At 59.8% G+C, this 18,568-nt stretch overlaps 2 protein-coding genes across 4 annotated transcripts; one reads left to right on the top strand and one right to left on the bottom strand.

Moving 5' to 3' along the window:
• Window positions 1–102: 102 nt before the first annotated feature.
• PMPCA (peptidase, mitochondrial processing subunit alpha) lies at window positions 103–11,221 on the bottom strand. 2 transcript variants are annotated; one of them, XR_006964763.1, is made up of 14 exons: window positions 11,145–11,221; window positions 9,770–9,972; window positions 9,306–9,385; window positions 8,748–8,830; window positions 7,748–7,842; window positions 6,677–6,777; window positions 5,799–6,062; window positions 5,363–5,455; window positions 5,165–5,283; window positions 4,962–5,052; window positions 4,730–4,792; window positions 2,876–3,020; window positions 1,691–1,913; window positions 103–1,571 (listed from the first exon to the last, which is right to left on the bottom strand). XR_006964763.1 is itself a non-coding variant. In XM_047093791.1 (13 exons), exons 1-13 carry the CDS (start codon window positions 11,219–11,221, stop codon window positions 1,744–1,746), a joined length of 1,584 nt encoding a protein of 527 aa, XP_046949747.1. In that variant the 3' UTR covers window positions 103–1,743. The 2 variants fall into 2 exon arrangements, 1 of the variants encoding a protein (XP_046949747.1); XM_047093791.1 differs by having other exon boundaries at window positions 103–1,913.
• A 124-nt stretch (window positions 11,222–11,345) lies between these two features.
• On the top strand, window positions 11,346–17,670 carry ENTR1 (endosome associated trafficking regulator 1). Of its 2 annotated transcripts, XM_047093813.1 has the most exons (11): window positions 11,346–11,544; window positions 11,678–11,827; window positions 12,487–12,555; window positions 13,342–13,457; window positions 13,719–14,126; window positions 14,694–14,767; window positions 15,134–15,245; window positions 15,460–15,522; window positions 15,962–16,101; window positions 16,266–16,446; window positions 16,680–17,670. In XM_047093813.1, exons 1-11 carry the CDS (start codon window positions 11,475–11,477, stop codon window positions 16,698–16,700), a joined length of 1,404 nt encoding a protein of 467 aa, XP_046949769.1. In that variant the 5' UTR covers window positions 11,346–11,474; the 3' UTR covers window positions 16,701–17,670. The 2 variants fall into 2 exon arrangements, with proteins under 2 accessions (XP_046949769.1, XP_046949770.1); XM_047093814.1 differs by lacking the exon at window positions 16,266–16,446.
• The last annotated feature ends 898 nt before the right edge of the window (window positions 17,671–18,568 follow it).

Here is an 18,568-nt window from a genome sequence, read left to right as displayed (position 1 = left end):
GCCGCCGCCCCATCAGACGGGCTGGCTGGAAAGGGGCTTTTCCGGGAGAAAGGAACACCTCAGCCCTGCGTGAACCACGATGAAGCGAAGCCACTTCCAAAGTAAGAGTGTATCAGCTTTATTAGCACCGGCTTCCAGACTCGTCGTGCGGGACACCCACTTCTGGTTACCGAGGAGGCCTGTCCACCCTGTCTGACTTCACGAAACTTCACTGTCGATAAAATTTTGTTCAAAGAAATGTGCCGATGAGTTTTGAGTCAATAAACTGAAAACCTCCGACAGATTTTTGCGGTGAGGGGTCCTGAAAATGAGGCTAGGCGACGCATCATCTCAGGCGTCGTCTCCGACCGATATGATGGATGTCGGCAAACGTCCGGGTCCCGAGTCAGAACATTCACTTAGGAGCAGCCGGGAGAGTTTAGATGCTCGGGTTTCACTTGGGAGCCAGGTTAAAACTCAGATAGATTCAAATGACACAGGCCAGTCTCTGCAAAGCAAGCTTCATAAAGAATTGAAAATTCGGTGTGAGGATAGTTTGTCTGACCCACACGCGCTCTGCTGGCGCGGGCCAGAGGACGGGCTGCGGCTGCGCGGTGCCAAGGAGCCCTCGGGGGCAAGGGGCGGTTGGCGCCAGCTTCCGAGCAGACCCCTGGGTCTGGGCGCAGCAGTCTGTGGTTGGAGGCTGAGTGCGGCCCGTGGGGGCTCCGGACGGCCCCTTGAGGGCTCTCGGTGAGCCCTGCCCCCAGCTAAGCTGGGCTAACCACGCCCGCCACCCCTGCCCCCCTGTGCTTCCCCTTCAGGGTGGTAACCACAGGAATGTCTGCAAGGCAAGGACCGTGGCCCGGGCACGGCCCCCCGGGCTCCACCCCAGCGCGTAAACACACCCTCCCTGACGCCGCTAAGTGCACAGGGAAGGCATCAAAAGCGGAGGATGGGCTCCAGCAAAAATAAGCAGGTTAAATGACCAAAGAACGTTTGAGGGTTGATTTCCTGGAAGCGTCCCTCCGTCCCCTCTGTGCCCCAGAGGCTGGGAGGGCGGTGCCCCAAGGGGCCCAGGGGCTCCGTGTGCGTACCCGTCGGGGAAGCACAACACCACCCTGTATTACCAGGGTCACCTGGCCGGGCGACTCCTGACGCGTCCACGCGCATCCGCGGAACCGAACGCTCCCCGGCCTCGGGGCTCTGACTCTTCACACGGGCCGGCGATTCGAGGAAACCCCACCTCCCTCCAGGGCGCCGACACTCGTGCCGTGCCGTCGGGAATCGGGACGCTCTTCCAGTTACCGGACGCCGCCGGTTGAGCCCGGCCTCTCGCCACCCCATGCTTACCGCCACCCCATCCTTACCGAGGGTGAAGGAAAGCGCCGCGCCGAGGAGCACGCCCCGCGGCAGACCCCGGGAGTCGCTCTGACGCGGACTCGAGGCCGCTCGCCTCTGGGAACGCAGGACGGGGCGGGGCGCCCACCTGGCCTCCCCGCGCGGCAGCCGGCCCCCGGCGGTCTTCCGCTTCGCCTGGTTCCCAGCCGCGGCGACACAGACAGACCTTTATTCCGCTGCCTGATCTACCCGTCCTGAAGAAACGGACGCAGAGCTGTGCTCGGCGACATTAAATCTGATCGAGTTTAAGAGAAGAGTCCCCCGGTTTGCACCTTTTATGAATCTTTGCACTAAATTCACACCCAAAACCCACCGACGAACACGGGCTCCGTCCACAGCCCGCATCGGGCCGCACCGCGACGGCCTCTAGCGGAACAGCCGGTACGTCCTGGGCAGGCGCCCGTCCCCGCTGGCCAGCGCCGCCTGGATGTGCTCGTAGGCCGGCAGGTTGCTCAGGTCGCCCAGGGCGGCCACCGCGGGCTTCCGGCGGAGCATCTGGGAGGCAACTCTCCGGATGTCTTCTGGCTTCACGCTGCCTAGCACGGGGGACAGGGAGACCTCAGGGGAACGCCCGAGCCCTGCACGGACTCTCTCCGCGCGTGGCCACGGCCACTACCCTGACTGAGGGGTCCGGGGCCAGGCTGCGGACTTCGGAGAGTCCAGATTCAGGCGTGTGTAGAATTCAGGGTGACTCAGGGTGAAGTGACAAATTTTCCCAGTAAATGGGGATGTTACAAGTTATTTTCAGATGCAGGAATGCACACCTGCCCAGATGCATCTCAATGGAAAAGCTCACCTGCAGAGTTACCCACACGGAGAGCCTGCAGGGAAGGAAAAAACAAAGAACCCCCAGGGCTTGGGGGGGAGGGGAGCGGCCACACACAGGGGCCCGCCTTCTGAGGGCCCGGAAGCTCAGCCTGCCTGGGAACACCAGGCCCGGGCAGCTGGACTTTGCTCCAGAGGAGGAGGCCTAGGGGAGACTGGGTACTGCGCGCCCCAGGGTCTGAGGGGGCCCCCCGGGGAGGGTGCGAGTGCCAGAGCAGCGAGGTAACAAACGTCACCACAGGACAGCACGGGGGGGGGGGGGGGTCACAGATACTCTGAGGACCTGCTACAGAGAAAATAAGCTTGTCCCCCAAAGGGCCACAAACAAATAACGCTCTGACACTTAGAGGAAATTCCAGGACTTCCTGAAGGTCACTCACGGGAGGCCATGGAAAGCTGCGGCCAAGACACCTGCCACAACACCATGAAGGGCAACACGGTTCGAGCCCCGAGCGGAGCATTTCCGTCCATTATCTCAGCGAATCCGCTTAAAAACCCAGAGCGGTAGGGAAAATGGTGAAACCTTGGGGGCACAGGGCTCAGTACTCAGGGACACGAAGTAGGGCTGGCACAGACAAAAGCCCGCAGGCATCACACCTCTTCGGGGCTGGCCGGCCTCTGGGAGGGGAGGGAGGGAGCCGGGTCTGGGCCCGCCCACCAGCACGGTACTCACGGATGAGCGCGCACAGCTCATGGGGCAGCTTTCTGGAACGGGTCGCCAGCACCTGCCTCCCCACGTCCTCGAAGATCACAGGCCTGGACTCCAGGTTCATCATGAGCATGGACATCAGCTGGGTCTTGGCCCGCTCCAGCTCCACCTGGGGGTCCGACCACCAAGCCACACGGTTCAGTTCCCGGCAACTCACACGCTGTTGCCCAGTCGCGTCCACGTCACCAGGAAGACAAATTCAACAGTCTGGGGCTCCACCCAGACGCCAGGTGCAGGGCCCAGGCCACCGGGCTCCCCACGCTCCACCGGGCTCCCCACGCTCCCCGAGGAACTCGGAGGGAACCAGCTCCGTGTGCCAAGTCTGTGCCGTGAGCCTCTCTGACCGGGCATGAGATTTGCAACTTTGGGACTCTCACGAGTTGCGTTCACAAAGCTCAGCCCCGAAACCGCGGGGCACGGAGAGCGGCCGGGTGAGAGATGGCACCCGACCGACACGAAGCTGCCGGACGCCGAACAGCGTGCACGCCTGCCGGACGACACTGGCCGCTGAGAGTCCGCATCGTTGCTGGAGGAAAATAATCTCCGATCTGAGATGAGCGCTTTCTATGTTTGCAACTCCAGGCAGATAAAACCTACCTCAAGTTAGCTTCACGTTAGCGGGAAGTACTTCCTAGCAGACCGCTAACAGAGCCACCGACGCGGACTTTTAATATATTACTTTTAAAAACTTTTTTTAAGTTTATCTTGAGAGAGCACAAGTAGGAGAGGGGCAGAGAGAGAATCCCAAGCAGGCTCTGTGCTGACAGCATATGTCCCAGTGTGGGGCTCAAAGCCACAACTGTGGGATCATGAACTGGGCCAAAACGGAGAATCAGACACCTAACTGAGCCACCCAGGTGCCACAAATATGGTATTTTTATTTTCATTTAATGTTTATTTTTGACGGGGAAAGAACACGCACGCAAGCAGGGGAGGGGGAGGGAGAGAAAGGGAGACACAGAATCCAAGGCAGGCTCCAGGCTCCGAGCTGTCAGCACAGAGCCAGATGGGGGCTCAAACTCACAAACCGTGAGATCATGACCTGAGCCGAAGTCAGATGCTTAGCTGACTGAGCCACACAGGCACCCCTATTTTTTTTTTTTTTTTTTTTTTTTAGTATTTATTTTTGAAAGAGAGAGAGTAAGAAGCCAGGGAGGGCCAGAGAGTGAGGAAGAGAGAAAATCCTAAGCAGGCTCTGAGCTGTCAGCACAGAGCCCGATGTGGGGCTTGAACCGATGCGGAGCCTGAGGGCATGACCGGAGCCGAAGTCAGAGCTCAACCAATTGAGCCATCCAGGCATCCCAATATATTATTTTTAAAATAATATTCCTTTTCCTGGAGCACCTGGGAGCCTCCATCGGTTAAGCGTCTGACTCTTGGTTTTGGCTCAGGTTGTGATCTCGCGGTTCGTGAGTGCAAGCCCTGTGTTGGGCCCCATGCTAACAGCGTGGATCCTGCTTGGGATTCTCTCTCTCCCTCTCTGCCCCTCCCATCTTGCACACTTTCTCCCTCAAGGTGAATAAACGTTAAAAGGAAAAGACTGCTCTGTGCTATTCTTTCCGGTAAAGCTTAAAAAGGACCCAGGGCCCGTCAGATGCAAACAGACTGGGTGCTGAGGGCAGTGGCTGTTCTGTGTGCTGAGACCAGGGAGGAGGGGAGGAGCTCAGCTGCAGACCTGGGTCACTCCAGGGGGCTGCACTGCTCTGGCTGCGATGTTGGGGGCACAGAGGATGGGCCCACCGCCAGCCACCCCACACTGTGTTCTCTAACCCGCCAACACCGCGGGGACGTTTGCAGGTGGCTCTGTGCCACACTTACCACATCCACGGTTCCAGCCATTAAAATGAACTCCTTCGTGATGATCTCCACCATTTCTCGAACCTTTAAGAGAGAGCGTGGAGACGAAGAAGAGCGTGGTCAGGACGTGACAGCCCGTTTCTTCTAACTCAGGTGGTGACATCTGTGCTCCCAGAGACCAGCTCTGTATGCGGGGACGTGACCTGCACAGGAAGCAGAGGCCACCGCGTTCGCGTTCGGGGCTGGCCCTCACCTGTCTGGGGTCGGCGCTGGCGTGGACGCACAGGAGGCCCGTGTCCTCGTAGCTGTGGTGGTACGAGGTTGCGTTGTACATCCAGTGGTGCCTGTGAGGAGCACGGACGAGGGGACGCCCGGAAGGCGGCGTCACGGTCCAGAAGCACCCTCAGCTGGGCCTGCCAACCTTGGGGACAGCCAGGTGAAAGGGACCCAACCCACCTGTTGAGCACGTGGAGGTAGAGCCTGGTAAACATACCCTTGCCGGGCCCGCCGGCCGAAAAGGAGCCGCCGCCCCCCATCATCATGTTCAGCACGGCGAAGGGGATGAAATCGTCCTCCTGCGAGAGACGTGAGGGCCGAGCTCAGCCGCGAGGGGACGCCCAACTCCGCGCCGCACAGGGCCCCGCTGGCACTTACCAAGAAGGAACAGCTCTCCAGTCCTATCATGATGTGCGTGAGCTCGGGGAACGGGGCAGGGCCCAGACTGACGTTGGACATATCTCTCTCCAGCTGTAACCAAGAAGGGTGAGCAGTGTACCCACGTGGAAAACGAGGAGGCCTCAGCCACCCCTCAGGTCAGAGAGGCTTAAAAACAGTCACAGAAATCCCACACGAGCACCAGAAAACTCTCTAGAGACAAGAACTATCCTTCGCCTCCCGTTTGTACCAAACCCCCAGCTTTAACCAAGGAACGCACGTCACGCTCAGGCCCCAGAATGCGTACTGAAGGCAAAGCCACGGGCTCACGGCTGACTGTAACACCCACAGGCTCTAGCCGACAACGTGCCAAAACCCAAGTCAAAAGAGGCATACGCGACCCGAGGTCACGGGCGCTTTTCCATCACGGCTTTACCTTGACAACCCCCCCCGTGTACTGTGCCACCGATCTGTCGACGTCCACAGCCTTCTCACATCCCCAGGCCGGCTGGGTTCCCAGCAGGTACTTTCTGGCACATTCCACCAGGTGCTCGTGCTCCACCCCAACCCCAGCCAGCACCATGCGGTCAGGGGTGTAATAGTTTCTCAGGTAGGAGTGAAGCACTTCTCGGTCCATCTTTGCTATGTTTTCTGTGGGGCAGAAACGGTGGAGGCCAACTGTGTTTTCCCGATAAGCAGCCTAACAAAGGAGGGAAGAAACACAGGTGACCAAGAGGGCCACGGCCAGGCGTCCCCCCTCGCGCCGGGCCTGCCGTGACCCCAGCTGTGGCAGGAAGAGCCCGTGGGTGCTTTGCTTAGTTTGGCAGGAATAGCTTTGTGTGTTTCTAAAAAACACAAAATCGACCTCTCCGGGATGAAAACTCAAAAAACCCGTACGAAATAAAAGCCTCGCTCTAGACACAGAGCGATAAAAATCTTGTTACCGTAGGAATTACAAAACGAGGGGCGCCTGGGTGGCTCAGTCGGGTCATGATCTCGCAGCTCGTGGGATCGAGCCCCACATCAGGCTCTGCGCTGACGGCACGGAGCTAGCTTGGGATTCTCTCTCTCCCTCTCTGCCCCTCCCCCGCTCACACTTCCTCAAAAACAAGGGATAAAATGCTAAAAAAAAAAAAAAAAAAATTACAAAATGAAAAACTCGCACGAGTGGCAGGTTTGGGAATTAGGAATGTTCTGACCACACCTAGAACCTGTAGGAATGACCTCAGGAAGGCAGAAGGCCCCTCCCAACCGCCCTGGTGGCAGGAGGGCCACTGATACGGAGCAGGGCACGTTGCGAGTTTTGTATCTTACCTCGTGAATCATCTCTGTGAGAAGTGGTTCTGGGTCAGGCCGCATATTGAGGTCCTCCAGCTCAAACTGGACAGCCATCCGTGCCATCTCGATTTCCTCATCTGCAAAGCACCCAGGCGAGGCTCAGACTGCACCAGCCAGGAGGGAGATGGCCCTGGGCCTGTGCCACCAGACTGGCCGAAAGACATGCTGGCAACCTCCTCTGCCTTCACCTGGGGCAGACCGGGGGGGCAGTGGTGGGAGCGAGGGGGACGGCGCCGGGCGGGCAGGGCCTAGAGGCGTCAGGCCTCGCCAGGCTCGGCCATGAGGTGGTCACCCGGGCCTGCTCTGAGCCCCAGCTTCCTCCCCATGAGAGGCCCTCAGGCCCCTAAGGGCTGCTGTGAGGGTGAAGCTGCGCTGGATGTGAAGGCACTGGAAAAAGAGGCACGGGCCTACATCGTGGCTGCTGTTTCATCAGCTAGCTGGAGCAAGTACCGGAAAGTTCTTAACTCAGCACTGCAGTCCTGGACCACGAGGCCAGGCTGATGTGACCAGAGCCCAGCCAGGGCAGCTGGAATGGTCAGCACGGCCCACTCTAGCCCCCTTCGGGCCCGGAATCAGAGTCTGGTTACTACCAGGCCAAGGAAGGGGATGGAGACCAGGACGTGGAAACTTCCGGCAGCATACCAGCCAGAGTTTTCAAAGACTGTCTGAAATGCCTTTGAGAAACGGAAGACCCAGGGGTGCCCCGCTGGCTCCGTCAGAGGGGCGTGCGACTCTCGATCACGGCGTCGAGAGTCTCAGCCCCACGCTGCGCGTAAAAGTTACTTAAACGAGTAAATCGATAAAAACTTAAGGAAGAAAGAAATTAAAAATCCAACTTCACTGAAAACGTCCAAAGGCATAAAGGGGTGTCAAAGTGTTAGACGCGAAGAACCTTCCTGACCACCAGCGTCACTTCCTAGGAAATCGTGACAGCCCACTGGTAGCTGAGCCCACGGGGGCGCCACGGTGCTCTTCCTCGGGGGCCGGGCTTCCGCCTGCCCCCCTCCGCGTCCAACCCCTAGACACCGCACACAGCCCAGGGCACACCTGTGAGCCTGGGGTGCAGGACCACGTCAGCCAGCAAACCAACCACCGTGTCCAGGCCCTTGGAATCCGCAGACACGGCGTACATGGTAGTGTCCCTGGAAAGAAGAAACGACACCAGGTGTCAGGGTCGTGACAGGGGCACACCAAACGGGGGCCCTTCCCCACTGGCACCGAGGACCAGCACACACTCGGTTCGCCCCATCTTCCAGCGCAACTTCCCGCACGTGTTGGAGCGAAAGCGGCTGCCCAGCCCGGACGGACGAGGACCAGCTCTCGGACCTTTTCACGAGCACGGGCTCCCCACCACCTGCACCACGGGGGTGCGCTTCGTCACGCGCTTCCTGAGGGTCTGCCGCCCGGACCGACGGGTCGGCGTGGGGGACGCACAGCCTTACGCAGCTGGGGACCAGAGCCACGTCTGGCAGACCAACTCCGCCTGCCCTCGTCCACAGCCCCTGCACCCCATCCGCGTGCTGGCTAACACCAGACTCTCCCGGTCCCCCAAAAGACCGCTGCCTCTTCCGGGCTGAGCCTCTCCCCCTGCTGTTCCCAGAGTCTGGGCCACCTCCACCCCTCGTCCAGTCTGGCAAACTCTTTCAAGACCAGCCGATGTCAAGTTTGCTATCGTTCCTTTCCGGACTCCGGACCAGGTCACCTGCTTGTCCCCACGCCCCCACCCCTAGTCTTGGTTCCTGGCTCTCGTCTCCATTACCTGTGGCGCAGCCCTCTGCTGGCTCTGGGCGCACACTGGGGATGGGGCCTGCTCTGTGTCCCCAGGGCCCAGCCAGCAACCTCCGGGGACCGCCTGGCTCTCCAGTGTGCTCTCTGCTGTAAGTGTCGCCGCCTGTGTCCTTCCTCCACCAAATCCCTCACCCAACCCTGCCCAGGCCAGGCTCCTTCTCAACGCCAACGTCCCCAGCTTCTCCAGGACGTGGGTTTCAGTGGGACTCTGACAGAGAATAACCACCACAGTTCGTGGCTGCAAAATGAGCTGGCGTACCTTGACGTCTGGCAGTCACAGATACCCCCGTGCTTTTCCAACGTGAGCAGAATTTCATCTTTGCTGTCAAATCGATCTGTCGACTAGTGGAAACAAACAAGTGAACCTGAGTAAGAAAATCTAAAGCAGCTTCTAACGTATGGTTTTAGAAAAGAAAACCTATTTTGACTTTTAAAACGTGAAACCAAATCGTCTTCCGATCTAAACATCTTTTAGCGGCAACACCTTATCGACTCAGTCCCTTGTTAAAATAACCGTTCTAGGGGCGCCTGGGTGGCGCAGTCGGTTAAGCGTCCGACTTCAGCCAGGTCACGATCTCGCGGTCCGGGAGTTCGAGCCCCGCGTCGGGCTCTGGGCTGATGGCTCGGAGCCTGGAGCCTGTTTCCGATTCTGTGTCTCCCTCTCTCTCTGCCCCTCCCCCGTTCATGCTCTGTCTCTCTCTGTCCCAAAAATAAATAAACGTTGAAAAAAAAAAAATTTAAAATAACCGTTCTAAAAAAAAACCAAAACGTGGTAGATCCTTCCCAAAGTCTCAAAAATTACAAATCGTACACTGACCGAAAATGCCAGTTTTTCCAAAAAGTGAGCAATTCCACTAAGATATTTGGCTTCGTATCTTGATCCTGAATTAATAAGAACTGGCAATAAAAAGAAAAATGACAAGTTAGGTCAAATGTTGAGAAGGAGGGATTCAATCAAGAGAAACCTTTATAACTGAACGTGATCAAACAGGCCGGCGCCACCATGTGAAGGCGACAGCGTGTCCCCTCCCCGGGCTACGTACCCACAGCTGCACGCGTGCTGACGCTCACGGAGTCGTACGTTTGGTATTGGTGGTGGAGACGGTTTAGAGTTCTTGGAAGCTACAAAGGGGGAAGGCCCAGCACCGACATGGCGGCTCACGCTCAGAGTACTCAGTTTCCAGATTCTAGAGCGTACTTCCCCCTCCGGATCCAGCGCACGAACCGCGTACCAAGCACAGCGGTCAGTGAAGCACCCACAACACTACCGACAGTACTTACTTCCCACCGTACAAAACTGTCCGAACTTGTTCTGGGACGCCACGCGAAGCCCGTTATCCAGCGTGGTCACTTTGGTTTCAAACTTTTCCTGTCCACCGGCCGTAGCGAAAACAGGCTGCGGCACGCCAGGGAAGGGGGAGGAGAGCGGGGTGCCGGGGTAGGCCCCGCCACTACTGAAGCATCTGTGTGCGGGAGCTCCGGACCTACACAGAGAGAGTGGCCGGTTACAGACCTGAGACCGCGGAGCCCGTGGTGACTGGCCGTCACGTCCCGTCTACATGAGCACTTAGAGACGACACGCGGGAGCAGGCAGGAACACCACTGCTGGGGACAAATCCTGGCTCAGCCCAGGGGGCCGTGGCCAGTTGGTCAGTTCTTTGCGCCGTAACCGCTCTCTCTTATAAACATCTCTTACAGAGCAGACGACTAACCACCACACCTCACCCTGACGGCCCGGGTTAAATCTCTCTTACAGCACCGAGCTCCGCTCTGGCCCTCAAATGCCCCACCGTAGTCTAAATAGAAGCCACCCCCCACCCCCCGCCATGGGGCCCCAGGTGGTCTGGACTCCAACTGTCTCCAAACTCCTCTCTTAAAGGCCTCTCCACCACCGCCCCCCAGGACCCAGTCACATTGGCCTGCGGGTGCTGCCCTGAACACACACACACCTGGCTCCTTAACCCCAACGCCTCTGTTCCTCCTGCTCCCGCCTGGCCGGGGCCTGACCCTCCTCCCGTGCCTCCCCTCTTGGCTTCAACGCCGCCTCCTCCCAAGGCGACCCCTCCGCACTCTACGGGAAGTCAGATCCCACTGCTGGACTTCTTTTAAGCGTTCACACCGCGGCTCCTACGCGGCCCGCGCTCCCGCCTGCGCCCGCTATCTCCGCCCGGCACGGTGCGGCGTACAGCCAGGGGCCGCCACCGACTGTGGCCCGAGTGGACGTGCTGGCGGCCAGGAAGGCGGGAAGGCTGCGGGGACGGAAAAAGCGCGCTGTCTGCAGGCGAGGGGACACAGCACAGCGGTCTGGGGCACGCAGGCCCCGCGGGCTCGGCCTCACAAGGGGGGCCCCCCCCGCGACAGGACGGGGGCCGGGGCGGAGATGACACGTGGCCTCCGACAGGCCCCGTCGGCCCGGGAGAAGGCGGGAGAGGACCCAGCGGCCCGGGAGAGGGCAGGCGGATGGGTCTCGGGGCCCGGAGCTGGGGCCCCAGGCAGGGAAGGGCCCTCGGCGCCTCGGAGACGAAGCCAGCGTCCCGAAGCCCGAGCCCGAACCCCCGGCGCGGCGCCTGGGCGTGGAGAAGCCAGAGGCAGAGCGTCCGGACAGACGCGAGCCGCCCCGGGTCCCCCGCTGACCCCCGGCGCGTCCCCGGCTCACCTCAGCCGCGAGCGGCGCCACGAGCCCGAGCCGCGCACCAGCAGCAGCCGCGCCGCCGCCAGCGCCATAGCCGCCATCTTAGGTCTCCGCCCCCGGCTTGCGTCGTCACGTCCGACCCCGCCCCCGCCGCCCCGCCCCTGCGGCGCCGGCTCCAGGCGTTCGGGAGCGCGCTTCCGGTGCCGGGAGCGGAAGCCGCTGCGGGAGGCTGGGAGCGGCGGCCGGGCGGCGGGCGACGGTGGTGGGGGACTCGGGCCGCGGCCGGGGCGGAGCCGGGGCCATGGAGCCCCCGCTGCTGGGTTAGGGAGGGCCGGCGCCGCCGGGCCCGCGACGATGGCCGGCTACGCGCGCCGCCCTGGCGTCCCCCCGCTGTCGCGAGCCCGGAGCCTCGTCATTCCGGACGGTGAGCGGCCGGGCGGGACGGCGGGGCCGAGTCCGCCGGGCCCCGGGGCCGCCCCCGACCCGCCGGGACGGGCTCCAGGTGAGGCGGGCGGCGCAGAGCGCGCGGCCAATCGGTCTTGTTGATGTTATTGCAGCTCCTGCGTTCTGTGAGCGCCGGTCTTGTCTCCCCCAGCTAGACTGTGAGCGCCCCCATGGCAGGGACCTGGACTCCCACTTCTTCGGCATTCGGCCGACGTTTATGTGCTATGTGCCCAGTCCGGTGCTAGCTTCCGTGGGAGACACAGGTGAGAGACAAGCCTCAGGGACCCCGAGCCGGCGCCACGTTAGCATTAGCTCTGCCCTCGACCCAGCGAGGGGCACTCAGTGCCACCGTGCGCTGGCCCCTGGGACACGCAAGTGCTGAGCGGCCCCCGCCAGCTAGGAGCTCGCAGTCTGGCCTTGGGGAACCCCCCCACCCCCCCAACACAGACACTTCCAAGGTAGGATGGTGGTAAGTGCTGAAAGAGAGGTATGCCTAGCGGGAGCACCGCAAGCCATCTCCTCCTTCCAGGTGGTGGGGCGCAAGGCCAGGGCGCCTTCGTCCAGTAAGGGCAGTGGCCTCGTTCTCCCCCAAGCAGTTCCGCTGCCTGTTGGCTGGGGTGAGTGGTGAGAGTTCAGGTGCTTCCATCGGGGTCTTAGAGAGGAGTGGCCACCCACGAGAGGGTTCAGAAGACACCGCGGACGGTGGACGTGCGCAGCCAGACTGCTCATCAGAGCCTACTGGAAGCTTTTTCTGAGTCACAGATGCCAGGGCCCACAGAGGTTCTACTGCCGCGGGCAGGAGCCTGGGGGCTTGTGTTTCAAAAGTTACCCACGCTGTGAGAATCATTGTGGTAGAGACCCCGTGTTGAAAAAAAAGCTGTTACAAAGGTGACCACAGTAGGGTGATGACGTCTCTTTGCAGATTTTGGCTACGGAAAGGGGAAATGCACTAAGCAAGGTCCGCCAGGAGCCCAGGAGACACATTTTGGAGGTAGGGTAGTTAGGCAAGATCCTTTCTTTTTCTCTCTGCCCGACACAAAATGCCAAGCACGCGGCCAACGATGAGTTGTCCATTTGACAGCATATAACTTTGTGCCTGGAGTCTGAAAGACCAGGTGGGGGTAGAAACCTACAGAGTCCGTCGTGATCCTAAGGTAGAAGGAAAGAGGGTACAAGGACAGGGGAAGCCGGGACACGCAGGATGACAGACGTGGGGAGTCACACTAAAGGGGTCTGAAGAGGCAGCAAGCGCTAGGGGCAACAGGAGTCAGCATCACACAAAGTTGGCACCTGGGCTCTGATGATCGTGGACTGAAAGGGTCACAGGGTGGCTGGTTAGGGGCCAGGAGAGTGAGAGGGAGGCCGAGAAGAGAGCAGGGAAGAGGGGATGAGTGAGCAGGGGAAGGGGTGGGGGGCAGTGACCCCCAATTTGGCTGCACCTTTGGAACTGATGGCCCCCGGCACAGGTCGTGCCCCAGGCCAACTAACTCGGCTGTGTGGGGATGGACGTGAGTTGTCCTTGTAAAGACCCCCAGGTGATTGCCGTGGGCAGTAAGGTGCAGGAACCAGGGGGAAAGAGAACTCAGAATATGGACGCAGGTCTGCTTTATTGGCTAGGTTTCTCATTTCTTAGCATTCGCCGAGTTCTGGTGGGGTGATGAGGGTGGCAGTCCTGATTTTAGATGTGGCCGTGTTCTGGAAAGAAACTAACAGGGAAGCTCCCTTTTAACGAGTCATGGGAGACTTTCTGGATTTGTGACGTGCATTACCGTTGCAGATGATAAACTTGAAGATCTTGCAGAGGCCAATCCATTCTCCTTCAAAGAGTTTCTGAAAACCAAGAACCTCGGCCTGTCGGGAGAAGACACTGCCAACAACAGGGTTTATTCAAAGGTAACTCGAGGCGTCGTTTGCGACGACCGTACACAGAGAAACGTCTGGAGGACATCCCTCTCCCGATGTGGGGGACACTGCAGGATCCGGGGGCGGGGGGCGGCGCAAAGGGAGCCCACAGCCAACGCCGGCGGGACCCTTTCTGGCTCTCCTCTCTCCTGGGAGGCGGGTGGGCCTCTCGTTCCACTGTCAGGCGCCCCCCGGAAGACCGGCCTCCAGTGGCTTCTGAGTCTGAGCTGTGCGTCTGGCCATCTTCCTTAGGAACCCACGAGGCACCCACTGGGACTCGGCCGCAACTCCCCAACCCCCCAGACCGTGGGGTATGGCCTGGAATATCAGCAGCCGTTTTTCGAAGACCCTACGGGGGCTGGCGACCTTCTGGACGAGGACGAGGACGAGGACGAGGGGTGGAACGGAGCCTACTTGCCGTCCAGCGTGGAGCGGACCCGCTCCTTAGGAGGCGCCGCCAGCACGTCGCCCTGCAGCACATACGTCTCCTTCTTCTCCACCCCGTCGGAGCTGGTGGGGCCCGAGACCCTGCCCCCGTGGACGCTGAGTGACTCTGACTCCCGCGCCTCTCCGGCGGGGAGCCCCAGGGCAGACTTCGCGGCTCCCGGAGAGTCTCTGGGAGACAGGCACCTGCGGACGCTGCAGATAAGCTACGAAGCAGTAAGTGAGGGGGCCCCACGGCGGCCCCCTGGCCGGCACCCGTGCGTGAGCAGCGCGCTCGCAGAGGACCCCGAGCCTCCTGGTGTCCACGGTGGCCTGGGGTTTTGGCTCCGAGGACAAGACAGTCTGTGGTGCGGCCGTCTGCTAGAGTCCCTGTGCACCGGTCCCCCGTGTTGACTGATCCCGTGTGTGATGTGCCACCTGAAGAGCACTGTGGAGGGCGGTGCGGTGTGGTCTGGCTCAGGCCCTCCGAGGGCCTCCCCTCAGGAAAGGGTCCCCTCCCGGCGGCAGCTCAGGGACACCTCGCCGTGCTCTGACTAGAGGAGATTTCTTAAAGAGGATCATCCCCTAAAAAAGAGTCGCGAGCGCAGTCGGCGTCCGTAACCGGAGGCCTTCCGGAGGAGACACTTCCGTCTGTGTTTTTCCTTCGTGAGCGGACGGGAGGCTGACTGCCTAGAACGTTTCTGCTCATCAGGGAGTTCTAGAACCAAATTACAGAGACGCAGACCCCTTTTGAGTGAGACGCCGAGACTCAGAATTTCTAATGAGGGTTTTCTTTCTCTGCAGCTGAAAGATGAAAATTCTAAGCTGAGAAGAAAGCTGACTGAGGTTCAGAGCTTCTCTGAAACTCAAACAGAAATGTATGTAAGCTCTCAGTTAGGACCGCGATTCAAAATGCCTGCTAACACCCGAATCCATTGTAAATCGGTAACGAGGCGACCAGAGTTGAGCCGAGTCTAGCCTTCGTCACGTGCGGGTCCTCCGCCTCAGACACGTGTCTGGTTCTGCACGAAAGTTTATTTTGAACGTTAGACCCAGACCGAGCACACTTGATAAGAACAGCCGAACTGGTGATCGGGAGCCAGCTCGGGACGCTCTCTGGGGCTCCCGCCGAGGCAGCGGGCTCTCGGGGTTTTCAGCTAACCCGCCCGACCTAACTGCCTCTCGGACGCATTCTGAGAGCCGGATGCGTGAGTTGGCAGTGACTTGGTCTTCTGTCTCACAAGGGTGAGGACGCTGGAGCGGAAGCTGGAAGCAAAAATGATAAAGGAGGAGAGTGACTACCGAGATCTGGAGTCCGTGGTCCAGCAGGTGGAGCAGAACCTGGAGCTGATGACAGTACGAGGGGCCGGGGGGGGGGGTGCATTGTGACGCGCCGGGCGTGACCCTCTGTTGTCAGCCCACAGAGGCGTGGAGTGAGCGGGGGTCCCTCACAATGGGCCCACCTGCTGGGCAGAGCGAGCTGGAGCTCCCACCCCCACCCCCCGCCCCGTGAGGGCATCTCACCACATTGCTTATTAGCGATGCCTCCTTGTTTTTGTTTTCATAACAGAAACGAGCTGTGAAGGCGGAAAATCACATCCTGAAACTGAAGCAGGAAATAAGCTTGCTGCAGGTGATTGAACGGCAGGGACACAGATCCGGGGGACCTCCCCAGCAGCGGGAACCCCTGTACCCTGTATTCGGGACGTGCAGGCTTCCCCCCCCCCCCCCACCCCCCCAAGCGAAAGAAGCAGCCCGGTCGCTCTGGCCCCATGTTTTCTGCTCACCGAGAGGGTCGTGGGCATTTGCTGTGTCATCTGGGACAGCACGGATGCTGACCCGGATTTCTCATTCCTGTGGAGGAGCGCTGAGGACAGACTGAAGGACACGACAGGCCCGTGTCCTCTAAGAGCCCCCTCAGCAGAGAGTGGCTTTTGCGGGGGCTAGCCCTGTCCCCCCCCCACCCCCACCTCCCCTGCTGAGGGTGCCGTGGTCAGTTTTAGTTGGACTGCCTTTCAGATGCTCTCTTCTGCAGCCGCAAAAGCCCTTTCCCGCTCTCGCCCACCCTCCAGGCGCAGGTCTCTAACTTCAAGCGCGAGAATGAGGCCTTGCGGTCCGGCCAGGGTGCCAGCCTGACGATAGTGAAGCACAACACCGACGTGGCCTTGCAGAACCTTCGCGTCGTCATGAACAACGCCCACTCCTCCATAAAGTGAGCGCTGGGGAGCCGAGGGCGCCTCGGCACGGGCGGGGGTGAGGCGGTGACCCCGGGGAGGCGGAGTCCCTTAGCGCAGGGTTTCAAGCCATGACCGCACCCCGAGCAGCGGACGGGGCTCTGGGAACAGAAGTGCGCCTGACAGTCCTATTAACCCCGAGGCCACTCGATGCGTACCCGACCGGCGGGCTCTGGAATCTCTGCGTGGCAGTAGCCGTGTTCACCTGGGCACTGACGTCAGATGGGAATCCCGCCTCCCTCACCTACGAAATGTCACGAAATGTCGCAGTTCTGAATGGGGACGAGTCACAGCGTTTCCCTCTTGTCCTAAGAAGCAAAGAGGTTCTTGGGAGGCCCCTGGGAAGGGTCCGCCGTGGTGGCTCCCACTGCGCGTCCCCGTCTGTGTGCCGCGGGCCGAGCTCCACAAGGGTGGTGGCGGCCAGGCCCACCGCAGGCGCCTCTGGGGCAGAGGGGCCCCCACCCAGAGCCTGCTTTTCACTCTGGAACTTTGCTTTGTTGCTTCTGACGTTGCCCAGCCGTGGTAGCGGACGGTAACATCCACGTTTCCGTTTCAGGCAGCTGGTTTCTGGAGCTGAAACGTTGAATCTTGTGGCCGAAATCCTTAAATCCATAGACAGAATTTCTGAAATTCAAGATGAGGAAGAGGAGTCTTGAGAACTCTGAGGTGCTTCCAGGTCGCAGCCCTGCTTCCGTCCGGACGCCGCCGCTCGCCGGGTTGGAAAATGCCGTTGTGTCTTTGAGTACGTCGTCCTCGGCCGTAGTAAAAATACTCACCATGCCGCTAATTTCGTGACCTAAGCAGCACTAGCACCCAGCTGCAGTGAGGAGCCCCCCGCGTGGGAGAGCTGCACCTGGTTTCTACGCGACCCTTCCTGGCGAGCTCCTGCTACCGGGTGGACTGATGCTCTATCGGAAGACGTTTCTGTGAAAGCCAGGGATCTTTTGAAGTTACTAAACATGAAAACGCCAGTTCTGTAATAAGTGTTTTCCGTCGTCATTCCAGAACGTCGATCGTAAGATAAGTTCAATCGATCGTCCTTGATTCCGTAAGGAGAGGGAGTAGGTGAGCCGCGGCTCCGTGCTCGCCTCCCAAGGCCCTAATGCCTCTGTGACCTCACTTGGTGCCCCGGCTGGCTCAGAGTCCCCTCCTGGGGCCTCACGGGCGGCTCGTACAGTTGGAGACCCGAGCCTGGCTGCTGTCCTTCCGCGGGGTCCCAGGTCACACAGGCGCGCCACTGTGTGCGACCATCTAAACGCATCTGTGGGCCTTCGGATTTGAAAAGCTGCTTCGGCTGGAGGGTTTTGATACACGTTTCGAGTGGCATCTTGTACAACGAAGTTTGGAATTCAGGGATTGAGACTGTGTGCGCAGCCTTCCTGGGTCAGCACGAGGTCTCCCGGGGTGCTTTTCCAGCTGCTTTCCAATGTAGGGGGGGCACCATACGCCTTTTTGGCCATTTTTCTCTAGATGTTATTTTTTAAAATAAATTTCCTTTTCTTCTGTTCAGACGGACCACTTTCCTATTTAATAAACCGTAAAACTCATACGAACTGTCCCACTTTTTTTCCAATTTAACCGCTTCTTTACGCTTAAGAAACCTAGTACCGTTCTGTGACTTTAGGGCATGCGTCTTGTCGTAATGGGTGATTTGTGCTGATAAATTAAGCGTTAGTCCCGTGGCCTGTGGGGTCAAGGGTAGACCCCGATCACTGCTGCCGGGCCTGACCAAGGTGGCCGGCCCGCTAGATGTGCGTCACGGCCGGGTGTTTCGGAGTTGGACACGCTGTATTCTAGTGTTGGGGCATTCTTCGGTCACATGGTTGAATTTTTGAATAAGTTTGAACTACTAGACCCTCCGATCTTGGCTACGGGTAAGAGCTTTGCAGAAGTCCCTGCCGAAGACACCCTGCTCCTCCTCACCCGTCACCTCCTGTTCCTGCCTGTTGGTGAGAAGTGGGTACCGGGCTCTGTGGTCAGAGCAGGCTTTAGACAGGCCGGTCTAGCAGGCAAGTGCTAGGACCCCATTTTCTTCTGGGTGTGCCCACAACAGCCTGGGAAAGCTACAGAGAGCAGGAATGGGGCTTGGCGGGAGGATGCTTGCAGGCTCCTCGTTTTAAGGGGGTGGGGGATGTGGGTGGCAGATCACCACCAGCCTGGTGTACTTTCCCTCCGCCCGCAGGCCAGGCTGGGCCCGAGCACGCCACCGGAGTGACCCTCAGGTGCACTCCACCTGCTCCTGATCCTGCCCTTCATCCCGCGCAGACCTGTACCACCTCCCCAAGGTCAGGCGAAGGGGCTGGGGGCAGGTGGCCAGGAGGAGGGTCTGGATAAAGGAGCGCGGCGCACAGACAGGCTCCTACAGTACGTTTGGGGCATTCCCTGGTGAAGGGCTTAAATTTGTTGGGCATCCAGCTCCGCGTCTGGAGTTCCAGCGCCAGGCGG

The sequence above is a fragment of the Lynx rufus genome, unplaced genomic scaffold (genome assembly GCF_022079265.1).
Source record: "Lynx rufus isolate CCGP_SWC_20201006 ecotype Redwood Valley unplaced genomic scaffold, mLynRuf1.p SCAF_36, whole genome shotgun sequence".
In the NCBI taxonomy this organism is placed as follows: Eukaryota; Metazoa; Chordata; class Mammalia; order Carnivora; family Felidae; genus Lynx; species Lynx rufus.
This window is presented reverse-complemented; position numbering and strand designations above follow the sequence as displayed.

What these genes read in the sequence shown, in the direction of transcription:
- PMPCA (XM_047093791.1), bottom strand. Translation starts at nt 11,221, where the DNA reads ATGGCGGCTATGGCGCTGGCGGCGGCGCGGCTGCTGCTGGTGCGCGGC. An exon ending in TGGCGCCGCTCGCGGCTGAG is followed by an intron (nt 9,973 to 11,144) that starts GTGAGCCGGGGA and finishes CTCTCTGTGTAG; the next exon opens with GTCCGGAGCTCCCGCACACA. An exon ending in TGGCTGGAACCGTGGATGTG is followed by an intron (nt 3,021 to 4,729) that starts GTAAGTGTGGCA and finishes TCGGACCCCCAG; the next exon opens with GTGGAGCTGGAGCGGGCCAA.
- ENTR1 (XM_047093813.1), top strand. Translation starts at nt 11,475, where the DNA reads ATGGCCGGCTACGCGCGCCGCCCTGGCGTCCCCCCGCTGTCGCGAGCC. An exon ending in AGAACCTGGAGCTGATGACA is followed by an intron (nt 15,246 to 15,459) that starts GTACGAGGGGCC and finishes TTTTCATAACAG; the next exon opens with AAACGAGCTGTGAAGGCGGA. An exon ending in TTGTCCTAAGAAGCAAAGAG is followed by an intron (nt 16,447 to 16,679) that starts GTTCTTGGGAGG and finishes TTTCCGTTTCAG; the next exon opens with GCAGCTGGTTTCTGGAGCTG.